A 16,343-nucleotide genomic window follows, 5' to 3' on the forward strand; every position below is an offset into this window, starting at 1 on the left:
GCACCAGGGCATCATTGATATAACTTGTAAGGCCACCATGAAAGACAACCCCTAACCACTAGTTTCAATGGCATAAACAAAAAGAAAACATTCCGTAACCTTTAGAACCAAATAAAAGTATATATGTATACATACATATACACAAATAGGTATATATAAATATATATATGTATGTATGTGTACACACTAAACACACCACAACGAAGCTGCTAGCCTATTACACACAGGTGGCCAATAATGCATGAGATGATTTTACAAGCCACATCTTGGGGAAGGTTCCAGAAAATATTATGAAGCAGGTGAAGTCTATCTTTGGATTTTCCAAGACTTACCATTGATTCTAACTCCCTTCACTCTGGGGTCCTGCACATTCATGAAGGGGTGTGCATACTTCCACATTCAGGTGGGATATAGGACAAGTCAAGTCTCTCTGGCTTTGATATTTGGGAATTCTACATGTGTGTTTTTGTCTTCTATTGTATGCCTGGAGCAAAAACACTGCCTTGGTATTCAATAATTTAACAAGTAAGCCTTTATAAAGTGACTTCTATCTGCAGAACACTATGTTATGTGCTAGAGGAGACAAAGTATTTAGATAAGAAATGGTCCCTTCCCTCATGAAGCTTACAGTCCAAAAGTAGGAAATGACATAGATACATAGAGCTAATGTATGGCAACATTGCATAACATTGTTGGTGTTTTGCAACCACATCATTCCCTTCCGTGGATTTTTTATTCTGATGGTCTATTAGGTGACACTTTGTCTCTCAGATCATATGATGGTCTTTAGATTTACTAAATCATGTGACACACTCAGGGCTTGGTACACAAGAGCATACTCAGTTATCTGGTCCCATCTGAGGGCATGGCTGAGGGTGAGGGGTGAGAGGAAACTAATTAGAGTGTATCAGCTTATGTGTCTGCCATGAGAGGCAGCAGACAGGGAGAGAAATACAATAGACAAGAGCAATGGCTATGGATCTAAGAAGGACTGGATTCAAATCTTGCTTCAGGAACCTACTACCTGAATGACCTTGGGTGAGTGACTTAACCTCCTTGGACCTCTTGCCAGGTCTAGATCTCTGGTCCCACAAACTCAACTATGAATCTGCAAAGTTGGAGGAAGTTTCTAAATATCTGATTTGCAGGAAAATATAGATGAGGAAGAGGTCTGATGATGATACTCTCCTCAAAAATCTTCAGTGACTTGTTACTTGTCTATAGAAAAAATTACAAATTCCTTAGTCTTCCATTTAAGACTGCACCTACCCCCCACCCTCGCCCTAGTCTAGCCCCAGCCTACCCTTCTGGCTATGTTTCACATTAGTGCCTTTCAAACACTCTGCACCATTTCAGTTTAACATGAGACTCCCACAACTCAATATGTTGTCCTCTGGTTCTATGCATTAGCACAAATCATTCTATGCATTTTCCCTAGAGAAAAGGTAGGAAGATAAAATAGCCCTTTTGTCCTGCCTAAGGTTAGTGAGCCAGCATGTCACCATTAAGAACGTTAGAGAGTTGTAATGGCTTTCTCTTCATTGAAGGTTTTAGAAAGGAGGCTATGTGGCCACTTGTCAGGAATGTTGTAAAGGGAATTCTTTTTAAGGTACTGGTTGCCTTAGAAGATGATCACTGACCTCCTTCCTAAGTCTCAGATTACGACTTTGTGAAATATTTCTGTAAACCATCACATATCAATCATTTGTCCTATGGTTCTTTTTTTTTTTTGAGGCAAATTTTGGTTTAATAGCAAGGTCCTGGACTAATTCCTTAACTCACAGATGTACTAACAGGTAAGGTCTTAGAATGTGACTAGCTATATCTCCTTCTCAAAGTCTAGGGCTACCTCTGAGCTGTAGTAAGGTTCTTTATTTTTTTTCACCTTTTATTTATTTTTTAATTAATTTCTTTGTTTCCTTTTAGTTTACAGGATTCAATTCCACAATTCCTTGAGTTTCACATTTTGTCCCCCTCCCTCCCCTCCTCCCCATGGCGGCATATAGTCAAGTATAGGATCTGTAAATACTTTCACATTATACATTAGTCAGGTTATAAAGATGGATTGTATCAGCTGGAATGAAAAATGGTAAAGAGGACATAAAACCAAATAAGAGAAGGAAAAAGATCAGATATTTTGCTTCCACCTGGATATAAACTCAGTTCTTTCTATTTCTTTCTCTGGATGCACATATTTCTCTCCATCATGAGTCTTTTGGGATTGACTTACATCACTGTGTTGCTGAGCGGAGTCCAGTCTATCAAAGTTGGTCATCACACATACGTTGTGTCTGTAATTGTGTACAAATTTCTCCTGGTGTCTACTCTTCTCACTCAGCATCAGTTAGTAAAGCCTCTCCAGGTAAATATGAAGACCGTCTGCTCCTCGTTTCTTATAGCACAATAATATTCCATAACATGCATATACCACAACTTGTTCAGCCATTCCCCAATTGATGGGCACCCCCTAAATTTCCAATTCTTTGCCACCACAAAAAGAGCTGCTATAAACATTTTTTGTACATATGGGTCTTTCTCCCACTTCTATGATCTCTTTGGGATAAAACCCTAGGAGTGGTATTGCTGTATCAAAGGGTATGAAAGTATTTATAGCCCTTTGGGCATAATTCCAGATTGCTCTCCAGAAAGGCTGGATCAGTTCACAACTCCACCAGCAATGCATTAGTGTTCCAATTTGCCCACATCCTCTCCAGCATTTATCGTTTTTCTGTTTTGTCATCTTAGCCAATCTGACTGGTGAGATGCGGTACCTCAGAGTTGTTTTGATTTGCATTTCTCTAATCAATAGTGAATTAGAGCATTTCTTCATGTGCTTATAGATATCTTTAATTTCTTTCTCTGAAAACTGTCTATTCATATCCTTTGACCATTTATCAATTGGGGAATGACTTGTATTCTTATAAATTTGACTCAGTTCTCTGTATATTTTAGAATTGAGTCCTTTGTCAGAGACATAGGTTGTAAAGATTCTTTCCCAATTTCCCACCTCCCTCTTAATCTTGGTTATATTGGCTTTCTTTGTACAGAAGCTTTTCAATTTCGTGTAGTCAAAATTATCCATTTTACATTTTATAATGTTCTCTAATTCTTGTTTAGTCATAAAGTCTTTCCCTCTTCACAGGTCTGATAGGTAAACTATTCCTTGTCTTAGGAGACTGCTTACAATATCAAACTTTACACCTAGATCATGCACCCATTTAGACTTGATTTTGGCATATGGTGTTAGATAATGGTCTATGTCCAGTTTCTGCCAAACTATATTCCAGTTTTCCCAGCAGTTTTTGTCAAATAGTGAGTTCTTATCCCAAAAACCAGGGTCTGGGGATTTATCAAACAATAGATTACTATAGTCGTTGACTTCTGAATCTCGTGTGCCTAATCTATTCCATTGATCCACTCCTCTATTCCTCAGCCAGTACCAAGTAGTTTTGATGATTGCTGTTTTATAATACAGATTGAAATCTGGTATACCTAGTCCACCTTCCCTAGCATTTCTTTTCATTAATTCCCTTGATATTCTGGACCGTTTGTTCTTCCAAATGAATTTTGTTACTATTTTTTCTAGCTCTATAAAGTAGTTTTTCGTAAATTAATTGGTATGGCACTGTAATGGGAATGTAAAGTTGAAGATCTTCCCTGCCCCTAGGCTAAAGTGCACCTGGAGCCTGGGGTGGGAGGCTTGTTTTCCAGTAGATACTTCTTGATTGGCCAGTGAGTCAATAAGGTTGTTATATTCTCTGAGCCAGGAGAAGGCTATATAAGCCCTGATGTGTAGCTTTGTTTTGGGGCTCACTTTGAGAAGTGTTCTGTGATTTGATCATATGAAATTCTGGGAAGCCATTGTCCAGAGCCCCCCCGGCTTTGAAACCCAGATGTTGTTTGGTATGGATGTAATGGTTGGACAGTTTGGAAAACTGTGTACTTGATCTGTTTTTCTGTCTTGATAATTCTGTCTGTATATTCTGAAGTTCGGGGTGCTGACCTTTTTCCCCTGAACTAGGTAAATGATACATATTTAACTGATTAAAGTAAGCTTGTTAACCCATTTTGAGTTGCTTTCCTTTAACAAAGCAGATCTAAGAACCTGTGTTGGCAGCGACCCTGAGGACACTTGGGGTGCTTGCTGCTACAGGCACTATATATATAATTTAATTTAGGTAAAATTGTCATTTTTATTATATTAGCTAGACCCAGCCATGAGCAATTGATATTTTTCCAATTAGTTAGATCTGACTTTATTTGCGTAAAAAGTGTTTTGTAGTTGTGGTCATATAGGTCCTGGGTTTGTTTGGGCAGATAGATTCCCAAACATTTTATAATGTCTACAGTAACTTTAAATTGAATTTCTCTTTCTATCTCTTGCTGTTGAATTTCATTGGAAATATATAGGAATGCCAAGGATTTATGTGGGTTTATTTTATATCCTGCAACTTTGCCAAATTTATTGTCTCAAGTAGTTTTTTACTTGATTCTCTAGGATTCTCTAAGTATATCATCATATCATCTTCAAAGAGTGATAGCTTGGTCTCTTTGCCTAATTTTATTCCTTTGATTTCTTTTTCTCCTCTAATTGCCACTGCTAACATTTCTAGTACCAGATTGAATAAGAGGGGTGATAGTGGACACCCTTGTTTCACCCCTGATCTTATAGGGAATGCTTCTAGCTTCTCCCCATTACATATAATACTTGCTGATGGCTTTAAATAGATGCTACCTATTATTTTAAGGAAGGCTCCATTTATTCCTATACTTTCTAATGTTTTTAATAGGAATGGATGTTGTATTTTGTCAAAAGCCTTTTCTGCATCTATTGAGATGATCATGTGGTTTTTGCTAGTTTTATTGTTGATATGATCAATTATATTGATGGTGTTCCTAATATTAAACCATCCTTTCATTCCTGGAATAAATCCTACCTGATCAAAGTGTATTATTCTTGAGATAAGTTGCTGTAGTCTTTTTGCTGGTATTTTTTTTTTTTAGAATTTTTGCATCTATATTCATGAGGGAGATTGGTCTATAATTTTCTTTCTCTGTTTTATCTCCTCCTGATTTAGGTATCAGTACCATATTTGTGTCATAAAAAGAATTTGGTAGGATTCCTTCTTCACTAATTTTCCCAAATAGTTTGTAGAATATTGGAATCAATTGCTCTTTAAATGTTTGATAGAATTCACTAGTCAATCCATCTGGCCCTGGAGTTTTTTTTTCTAGGGAGTTGACTGATGGCTTGTTCAATTTCTTTTTCTGAGATGGGATTATTTAAAGTAATTTACGTCCTCTTCAGTTAATCTGGGCAACTTGTATGTTTGTAAATATTCATCCATTTCCCTAAGATTGTCAAATTTATGTGCATACAATTGGGAAAAATAATTTCTAATTATTGTTTTGATTTCCTCTTCATTGGAGGTAGATTTGCCCTTTTCATTTTTGATACTCATAATTTGATTTTCTTCTTTCTTTTTGTTTATCATATTGACTAAGGGTTTATCAATTTTGTTGGTATTTTCATATAACTAGGTCTTGGCTTTATTTATTAATTCAATAGTTTTCTTAATTTCAATTTTATTAATCTCTCCTTTGGTTTTCAATATTTGTAATTTAGTATTTAATTGGGGATTTTGAATTTGTTCTTTTTCTAGGTTTTTCAATTGCATGCCCAATTCGTTGAGCTCCCTTTTCTCTAATTTAATCATGTATGCACTCAAGGATATAAAACTTCCCCTAAGAACTGCCTTTAATGCATCCCACAAATTTTGGTATGTTGTCTCATTATTATCATTCTCTTCAATGAAATTACTGATTGTTTCTATAATTTCTTGTTTAACCCACTCATTCTTTAGGATTAAATTGTTTAATTTCCAATTAGTTTTTAGTCTGTCTTTCCCTGGCCCTTTGTTGCATATAATTTTTATTGCATCATGATCTGAGAAGGATGAATTTAATTTTTCTGCCTTACTGCATAGAATTGTGAGGTTTTTATGCCCTAGAATGTGGTCAATTTTTGAGTGCCATGAACTGCTGAGAAGAAAGTATATTCCTTTTTATCCCCATTCAGTTTTCTCCAGAGATCTATCATACCTACCCTCTCTAAAATCCTGTTCACCTCCTTAACTTCTTTCTTGTTTATTTTGAGGTTGGATTTATCAAGTTCAGAGAGGGGGAGATTAAGGTCTCCCACTAGTATAGTTTTGCTATCTATTTCTTCCTCTAATTCCTTTACCTTCTCCTCTAGGAATGTGGATGCTACACCACTTGGTGTATATATGTTAAGTAATGATATCGCTTCATTCTCAATGGTGCCTTTTAACAGGATATAGTTTCCTTCCTTATCTCTTTTAATTAGGTCAGTTTTTGCTTTTGCTTTATCTGAGATAAGGATTGCTACCCCTGCTTTTATTATTTTAGCTGAGGCATGATATATTTTACTCCAGCCTTTTACCTTTACCCTATGTGTATCCCTCTGTTTCAGATGTGTTTCTTGTAAACAGCATATTGTAGGATTATGATTTCTAATCCATTCTTCTATCCATCTCCATTTTATGGGAGAGTTTATTCCATTCATATTTGCAGTTATAATTGTTATCTGTTTCTTTCCCTCCATCCTATTCCCGCCCCTGTTAATGTTCATATTTCCCCCCCCTTAAGAGTTTTCCTTTTGACCACTCCCTCAGTGTTCCCTTATCAGCCCCTTCCCTTTTCCTCCACTTTCCTCTTACTTCTTCCTTCCCTACAAACCACTCCCACCCCCCTTTCGTAGCCCTTTCCCCCTGCTACTGCCTGTAGGATATTTTTAAACTAAATGAAGTATGTTATTTCTTCTTCGCACCAAGAGTGACAGGAACAAATCTCATGTGAAGCTCCTCTCCCTCCCCTCTTTCCCTCTAAAATGATACTTTTTGCATTTCTTCTCCATAGAGTCCTACGCTTAACTGGTTGTTATTCCCTCCTTGTACCAGAACCAATGAGGGAAAAGCTGATATGATTCCCATCTCCCTCCCTTCTTTTCCTTTGCTACAGTTTTTATGTCTCTATGTGTGGCATAATTTACCCTTTTCCACTTCATTCATTCCCTTTCTTCCATTGCAGTCACTTTGTAGCCCTTAATAAGATTTTTACTCATACCCTCTACTTGTTTATAAACAGTTTGCTCTTATCAAATAGCAGGGTATGTGTGTGTTTTCCTTGTTTACCTTTCTAAGTCACTGTTGCATCTCGTAATTGGAGGTTGAATTTTCCATTGAGTTCTGGCTTTTTTATCAAGAAGGTCTGGAACTCTGTTATATCATTGAATGACCATCTCTTTGCCTGGAAGAATATGCTCAGTCTCGCTGGGTAGGTGATCCTTGGTTGTAACCCGAGCTCTTTTGCCTTCCGGAAAATTGTATTCCACTGCCTCCGATCTTTCAGTGTAGAGGCTGCCAAATCCTGTGCAATCCTCACTGTGGACCCTCGATATTTGAATTGTTTCTTTCTGGCCGCTTGAAGTATTTTCTCTTTTATCTGGTAGTTCTGGAGTTTGGCCACAACATTTTGAGGACTTTTCAGTTTGTGATCTCTTTCAGCAGGTGTCTGGTGGATTCTCTCAATTTCTATTTTACCCTCAGGTTCTAGTATCTCAGGGCAGTTTTCCTTAATGAGCTCTTGGAGAATGTTGTCCAGGCTCATTTTTTCATCATGATTTTCTGGTAGGCCTATGATTCTCAAATTATCTTTCCTGGATCTGTTTTCCAGGTCAGTTATTTTTGCTTTGAGGTATTTTACCTCTTTTTCTAATTTTTCATTCTTGTTGTTTTGCTTGACTAATTCTTGGTTCCTCATAGAGTTATTTGTTTCCATTTGGTTCATTCTAGTTTTTAGCAAATCATTTTCCTTGGTTAATTTTTGGAGCTCCTTTTCCATATCATACACTTTTCTTTTTAGAGAGATGTTTTCCTCATTATGATGTTTTTCTTATTCCGCTATTTTGGTTTTGAGAGAATTATTCATTTTGTCTTCTATCTCTCTCATTTTGTTTTCAAAGTTCCTTTTGATCTCATCTAGGAGAGCCTTCTGTGCTTGGGACCCATTCTCTGTTGAAGTTTCAGCTGTAGGTGTAGAGTCCACATTGTCTCCCTCTGAGTTTGGTTCCTCCCCCTGAGGATAGTAGGACTCCAGAGTCTTTGTCTTTGTAGTCTGCTTTCTACCCATTTTGAGGTAGGGTCCCAGCCACGCCCTTCCTCTAGGATCCCAAGCCTTTACTGTAGAGGATTTTGCCCTGGGGCAAGAGTTACTATGTTTTCACGGTCAGAGGGGGGGTTTGGAGCAAGTGAGGTTCACTCTGTCATCCTGGTTTTGGAGGTCCTGAAAGGGGCTTTTTTTTTTAAATTTCTGGGCTATGAAGTGGTAGCCCCAGGAGTGTTTGCTGTCCAGGACAGGGGCCCCTGTATTTGCTTCTTACCTTGCTCTTTCCAGTCCCAGCCCTTTGGTGATAGTCCTGGTAGTGGCCCTTGTGGTTGGTGGCCAACTTGCCCTCAGATTTGATCAGGCCACTTCTGGGCCTGCCTCTGTGTTGCCGTGCCTTCCCTGTCCTATGGTTCTAATTACCATTCCCTCTGACTTCTCTGTTCAAAACACTTCTCTCTCTCTTTAAAAAAAAAAGTAATTAGTTTATTTCTAGTTTTCAGCATTCACTTTTATAAGATTTTGAGTTCTAAATTTTTCCCTTTCCCTCACCTCCACTCTTCCCAAAATGGCATGGAATCTGATATAGGCTATACATGTACAATCATATTAACCATATTTCCACATTAGTCATGTTGTAAAGAAGAATCAGAACCAAAGGGAAAAACCACGAGAAAGAAGTGCCTCCCCCTAACCCACCCCCCGCCAAAAAAAGAGGAAATAATATGCTTTAATCTGCATTCAGACTCCATAGCTCTTTTTCTGGACAAAAACACACCTCTCTTGACACTATTCCTTTATGTATATTGTCTTCTCCTGTTAGAAAGTAAACCCTGTCTTCTTGCTTGTTTTCCTATTCTGGGAGAAGCCCAGTGCTTACCACATAGTAAGCTGTAATAAAATATTTTCTATGCGTTCATTCATTTTACAAGGTGGTTCTAGTTCTTGTATTAAGTAACTATTGTCTGGGTTCGTATTCAGCCGTTTATTTCTCCCCAGATGCATCGTCATTCTATGTACAATGGTAAAATCACAAAGAAATTGCCAAATTTCATTCTTTCCAACTTTAGAGATAAGAAGAGGTTCACATGAATATTCCTTGGAATTTCTAGTGACACAAAGTTTGGGTTAGGGAACATCTGTATGCAGTACCATATGGTGTGTGTATGTGGGTGTATATAGAGTCAGTCTACATTATATATGATATTTCTATATAACACATATGTATTTATGTGTATCAATAGCCCTTCTGCTAGTTGTTGGGAGTTTAGGCACTGGGGCAGTCAAATCATTGTTCTTTTTGACCAGGTCAAAATCATATTTAGGGAGAAAATACTCCTCAGAATCTAAAGAATGCCCATACCCATGTGGAGAGAATAATTGAGAATGGAAGTTCACTATAACATTGGAAGTATCCAACTTACAGCAACTTATACTGTTTAGAAAATGATGTTGGACCCAAGTTGATTGTAGATGAGAGAAAACACTTCTATAGGCTTGATTTTTTTTTCTACCAGATCAGAGGATCTAGAGTTTTGAGAGATCTTAGAAGTACTTTAGTTTAACCCCCCTCATTTTACAGATGAGGAAAATGAGTTCCAGAGAGGAAAAGCAATCTGCTGGAGGATATCATTTCTATCAAAATTCAGCCTAAAAATAGGCAAAGAAGGAGTTCTAACAAATTCCTTTTATGACAAAAATATGGTTTTGATATCTAAACCAGGGAGAGCAAAAAAAGATAAAGAAAACCATAGACCAATTTCCTTAATGAATATATGTGCAAAATTTTAAAATAAAATACTAACAAAGAGATTACAGCAATATAAAACAAAGATCATATACTGTGACCAGGGCTGGTTCAATATTAGGAAAACTATAAGCATAACTGACTATATCAATAACAACCCCCCCCCAAACCATATGATTATAAATACAACACCCGTTCCTGTTAAAAATGCTGGAAAGCATAGGAATCAATGGACCCTTTCTGAAATGATTAGTAGTGTCTATATAAAACCAAGCACAAGCATTATCTATAATGGGAATAAACTTGAAGCCTTCTCAATAAGATAAGGAGGGAAGCAAGAATGTTCATTATCACCACTATTATTCAACATTGTACAATAATTGCTAATTATAGCAATTATACAGGAAAAAGAAATTGAAGAAATAAAAATAGGTAATGAGTAAACAAACCTATCACTCTTGTAGATAATATGATGGTATACTTAGAAAGCCTAGAGAATCAACTAAAAAACTAGTTGAAATAATTATTAACCTCAGCAAAGTTGTAGGATATAAAGTAAACCCACAAGAATCACCAGTATTTCTATATAGTACCAATGAAACCTAGCAGCAGATAGGAGAAATTCCATTCAAAATAACTTTACACAATATAAAATACTTGGGAGTTACCTATCAAGACAAACCCTGGAATTATATGAACACAGTTGCAAAACATTTTTCATGCAAATAAACACAGAATTAAAGAATTATAGAAATATCAATTGCTCATGGGAAGCCAAGCTAATATAATAAAAATGACAATTCTACCTAAGTTAATTTACTTATTCAGTGCCATACCAATGAAACTACCAAAAAATCATTTTATAGAGTTAGAAAAAAATAGTAACAGAATTCATCTGCAAGAACAAAAGGTCAAGAATATCAAGGGAATAAATGGAAAAAAAAATCGGAAGGAAGACAGCTCAGTAGTTCCAAATTTCAACTATATTACAAAGCAACAATCATCAGAGCAGGGCAGCTATGGGGTATAATGGATAGAGTGCCAAACCTGGAGTCAGGAAGACTGAGTTCAAATCTGGCCTCAGACATTTACTAGCTATGTGACCCTGGATAAGTCAGTGAGCCATGTTTGTCTCAGTTTCTTCTTCTGTAAAATCATCTGGAGAAGGAAATGGCAAAAAAAACTCCAGTATCTTTACCAAGAAAACCCAAATGGGGTCACAAAGCATGGGACATAACTGAAATGACTAAACAACAATAGTTAAAAAACATGCTGGTCAGTGAATAGAGCACTGGCCCTGGAGTAAGGAAGCCCCGAGTTCAAATGCGGCCTCAGACACTTAACACTTTACTAGCCCTGTGACCTTGGGCAAATTACTTAACCCCCACTGCCCTACCTTCCTCCCTCCAAAAAGAAAAAAAAAACCCAAACAAAAAAATCCCTAAATTGGTACTAGCTAAGAAACAATGGGAGCAGTGGAATAGATTAGGCGCACAATATGCAGTAGTAGTGTTTGATAAACCTAAAGACCCCTGCTTTTGGAGTAAGAACTCAACATTTGACAAACATTGTTCGGAAAACTGGAAAACAGTTTTGCAGAAACTAGACCAACATCTCACACCATATATCAAAATAAGGTAAAAATGTGTAAATGATTTGGACATAAAGGGTAATATAATTAGAGGAGCATGGAAAAATGTATATGTCAAATATATGGATAAAGGAAGAGTTTATGACAAAAAAAGAGATAGAGAGGATTAGAGGAAGTAAAATAGATCATTTTGATTACATGAAATGAAAAGGTTTTGGGATAAACAAAACTAATGCAGCCAAAATTAGAAGGAAAACAGGAAATTGGTCAAAAAATTTTGACAGCAGTTTCTCTGATAAAGGCTTCATTTCTCAGATATATAGGAAACTGAGCCAAATTTATAAAAATAAGAGCCATTCTCTAGTTGATAAATGATCAAAGGATATGAATGGGCAGTTTTCAGAAGAAGAAATCAAAGCTACCCATAGTCACATGAAAAGTTGTTTAAATCACTATCAATCAGAGAAATGCAAATTAAAATAACTATGAGATACTGTCTTGCACCTATTTGATCAGCTAATATGGCAGAAAAGGGAAATGACAAATGCTGAGGGAAATGTAGAGAAATTGGAAGACTGATGCATTGTTAGTAGAGTTGTGAACTGATCCAACCATTCTGGAGAACAATTTGGAACTATGTCTAAAAAGTTATAAAACTGTGTATACCCTTTGGCCCAGGAATACCACTACTAGGTTTGTATCCCAAAGAGATCAAAGAAAAGGCAAAAGGACCTATTTGTGCAAAAAAAAAAAAAAATTATAGCATCTCTTTTTGTGGTGGCAAAGAATTGGAAATTGAAAGGATTCCATCAATTAGGGAATGGCTAACCAAGTTTTGGCATATGATAGTGATGGAATACTGTTATGTTAAAAGAAGCAATGAGCACAGTAGTTTCAGGAAAACCTGGGAAGATTTATATGAACGCGGCTATGTGGTGCAGTGAGTAAAGCGCTGGCCCCGGAGTCAGAAGGACCCAAGTTCAGTTCTGGCCCAAGACACTTAACACCCACACAAAAATACTAGCTGTGTAACCTTGGGCAAGTTACTTAACTCCAATTGCCCTCCAAAAGGCAAAAAAAAAAAAAAGATTTATATGAACTCATGGAAAGTGAAATGAGCAGAAGTAGGAGAAGATTATATGCAGTTAGAGCAATATTGTGAGGATGATCAACTGAAAGATTTAACTACTCTGATCAAGACAATTATCGAGATAGTTCTGAGGGACTTGGGATAAAGGATGCTATCCACTTCCAGAGAGTGAATTGATGAATTCATTCCAAAATGAAGCATACTTTTCTTTTACTTTCTTTGTTTTTGTTTTATTTTGTTTCTTTTGAAACATGGCTAATATGGAAATATGTTTTGTATGACTTCACATGTATAATCACTATCTATGCTTTCTCAAAGGGTTGGGAGGGAGGGAGAGAATTTGGAAATCAAAATTTTAAAAAATGAGTGTCAATTTTTTTTACATGTAATCAGGAAATATTTAACAAAATAAATAAAAATATTAAAAAAAAACTTTTAAATGCACCCTGGAGTAGTGGATTGAGATATAGCCTTTGAGTTGGGGAGACCAGGGTTCAAATATCAGGCTTGTTCCACATTGTTATCTGTGTGACCTTGGGCAAACCTCATTTAAATTATCATTAAATTATTATCTTAATGATCTGCTATGATAGAGGAAGTTTACTCAGTAGGAGTTTTAAATACTTTTAACCCAAGTCCTAGAGTCTATTGGTATGGCACTTTCTCCTCACTGGTGGAGATCAATCTTCCACCCATCCTACTATGTGAGGGTAGGGTGGAGTTGATAAGAGCTAGAGAAAGGAGAGCTCTGTTATTTTCAGTCTGTTTTCCACCCCTCATTGCTGATGGCATGGGACATTTATTCCACCAAAGAGGAGAGACTCCCATGTTAATGGGACTCAAGGTAATGGGACTCAGGCACTTATGAAATCACAGGTAATTTTTAAATGGTTTACATTAGTGTCTCCTTAAAATGTATATTTACACATTTCATAAAATCACTCATAAATACACATTCATCATTTTCATATATCTTTTCAGAAGAGGGGAAGTTATGCATTAAAAACCTCCAGAAATTAAAAATCTTTTGAGCCATCTCTATATCTTTCACCTTTTAAGACCCAAAGACCTTTTTTCCACAGTTGTGCAATTAAATTTTAAAAAATTAATTTATGGAACAAAATGAGCATTTCCACAACAAAGCACAACAAAAAATATAATAGCATACAAAACTGCAAATCTACTATGCACAACTCGCTATTTCTTTCAAATATACAATAAAGTTATCATGTGAATTCTTTTTTTTCTTCTCTTCCCCTACCCCCCACCCTAGATATGGCTACCATTAGACACAAATAGGTGTATACACATACACACACAAAATTATTCTATACATATTTCTATTTATTAGCTCTTTCTATGGATTAAATTTATAGGCAATGTAATGATACATACTACATAATAGGCAGTTATGGAAACATGCTTTTGGTAGAACAGAAGTCTGAATAGTGAAAATGCTGATTATATTACACACATATACCTTCTACATGAAAGACTCACCATCCTCATAAACAAAGCATTGACTGAAGGTTATGTTAGAAACCCTCTGTGGTTATGCAATTGATCTTTATTAGAAACAAAGCTGCAGAAGCTGCCAAAAACAGACAATGGATTCAGACACCTTATTTTCCATCTGCCTCACAGAGGAGGTTCAATTAACTATTCAAGGTTTGAAAATCTCATTATACATATTTGAAAATCTCACTGCCCCCACACAATTGTCTTTAATTGTAGCCTGCAGCAAATGGAAATGGCGGCTCATTGGAAGAAGAGATTTATTTGTAGAAATAGAATGTCTTATGATTAAAGTCAGCCAGTTAAGAGATTAATAGAGATAAGTACAATACTTTCTAATATGGGAGGTTTTGCTTATAAAAGCTTATTTTTTATCGGAATGTTTTATTTTTCAAAGCAGTGAAATAAGTGAGCTAAGAATACTCTCCTAGGAACAATGCACTGTACTTTGGACAGAAACTTTCTATATACCAGTTCTCCTTATCTTTTCTATTTCGGACTGGAGACCCACTCTGATGGCAGCAAGGAAGAAAGGTTAAATAAAGGCATTGTTTGAGATAATCAGAGAATCTGTTCATTGTCTAGTGAGCATTTTGACAGGATGTGTTCCCATGCTTGGATCCCTAACTCCTCTTCTTTCTATACTGTTAATCCCCAACCCTAGCTGTTCTCCACTCTGAACCTTCTCTGCTTCCTCTTCTCAACTACTGAGTTGATCTTTGCTGGAGGGAGTCATGAAACCACATAGACTGAGTTTATAATAAATTCTTGCTATGTGAATACAACTGATTCTTAATTGTTGCCCAGCAATCCTTTCAGGGGAAACTAGGTGGTGCAGGGGTCAGAATGCCCAGCTCATCTTCCTGAGTTCAAATCTGGCCTTAGCTGCTTACAAACTGTGATCCTAGGCAAGTCATTCAATCTTTGTTTGCCTTAATCCTCTGGAGAAGAAAATGGCAAATCACTCTGGTATCTTTGCCAAGAAAATTCCAAAATGGGATCACAAAGAATTGGACACAACTGAAATAACTGAACAACAAAACCCTTTTTTCCCTTTTTTCCCCCCTTTCCTTCAGTAAACACTGTACTATGTTTCTTCAATGACTTTAGCCTATTTCATTTAAGGTGACCCAATTTCTTTCACCTCAATCTCCTTCTATTTGTTATCCTTTTTCATTTAGTATTTTGTTTATTAGCTCTTCTTTCTTTTCTGTTTTTTTTTTCTGGTTATTTATTTGTTCTTCCTTTATTTCCCTCCCAATTAATCAAGTAGATACCCCTTCTCCTTTCTTTCAACTATTTATTAGTTTTTTTTCAAGTTTCATTTTTTCACCTCTTTCTAGAGAGTTTCTCTTATTTTCTTTATTACCTGCTCTCTCGTTCTGTCTCCTCTGAACTCTCATGCTCTGGTTCATGACCTTTACATTTATTTAGTTTTCCCTTAGGCTTAGTGTAGTCCTACACAGTCACTCCCAACATTCCCTCTGTTCCTCAGTTATCTGGCTTGGTAGTTCAGAGCACTTCTATACCATTGCCACCTAAGCCAGGGAGAAATTTTGTTGTTTAGATTTTGGTCTCCAAGGATCTGGGATGAGGGTGGGTTGGGGGTGTGGAGTTGAATTTTACTTCAGTCCCCACATCTGTCCCCTGTCCTTTTCCCCTGTTGCTCTGTTTTTTAGAGATTTTTTTTCCCCCAGAATAGAATTCTGACATGGTGGCAGCATCCTGGAGGATGCCTGTCATGGCCTGAATAAATTTCTGCAGCTTGAAGCTGGCATATTTATGCCACTGCAGAGAAGGAGAGCAGAGTAGGGTGTGGGATTAGGCTTTGTTGCAAGCCTTGGAGTTGCATCCTTGGGTTGTCTAGTGTAGCTTTGTTGCTGGTAGTTTGGGAGGTGAAGGAGAGGTGCTGAATGAGTTCAAGAAAAGCATCAATTCATTTTTTTAAATCTTTTTTTTTTTTATTATTCTGGGTGAGAATGGAGACAGCTGAAATTTTTTTTATCTCTGGCACATAATTTCTGTTTTTGAGAAGTTTGATAAATTGTGGGATCAGAGAACACATCTAGTTTTCTACTTTGTTTGTCACATGACTCAAAAGCCCCAACCTTTGATCTTTTTTTTTTATGATATTTCTTCAATGTCTATGGTACCATTTATCTATCTATCTATCTATCTATCTATCTATCTATCTATCTATCTATCTATCTATCTAT

The 16,343-nt window shown here is 36.6% G+C and overlaps 1 protein-coding gene across 1 annotated transcript in view; it reads right to left on the reverse strand.

The window, feature by feature from the left end:
- LOC138153285 (palmitoyltransferase ZDHHC11-like) overlaps positions 1–16,343 on the reverse strand; it is a 176,653-nt gene that overhangs the window by 26,890 nt on the left and 133,420 nt on the right. Inside the window, 1 exon segment of the mRNA XM_069077424.1 lies at positions 1,850–1,856. Within this exon segment, the coding sequence (XP_068933525.1) occupies positions 1,850–1,856 (7 nt within the window).

This window comes from Petaurus breviceps, unplaced genomic scaffold, assembly GCF_028583685.1.
Source record: "Petaurus breviceps papuanus isolate PSGF00001 unplaced genomic scaffold, PetGlider_PUasm1.0 151, whole genome shotgun sequence".
Taxonomy (NCBI): domain Eukaryota; kingdom Metazoa; phylum Chordata; class Mammalia; order Diprotodontia; family Petauridae; genus Petaurus; species Petaurus breviceps.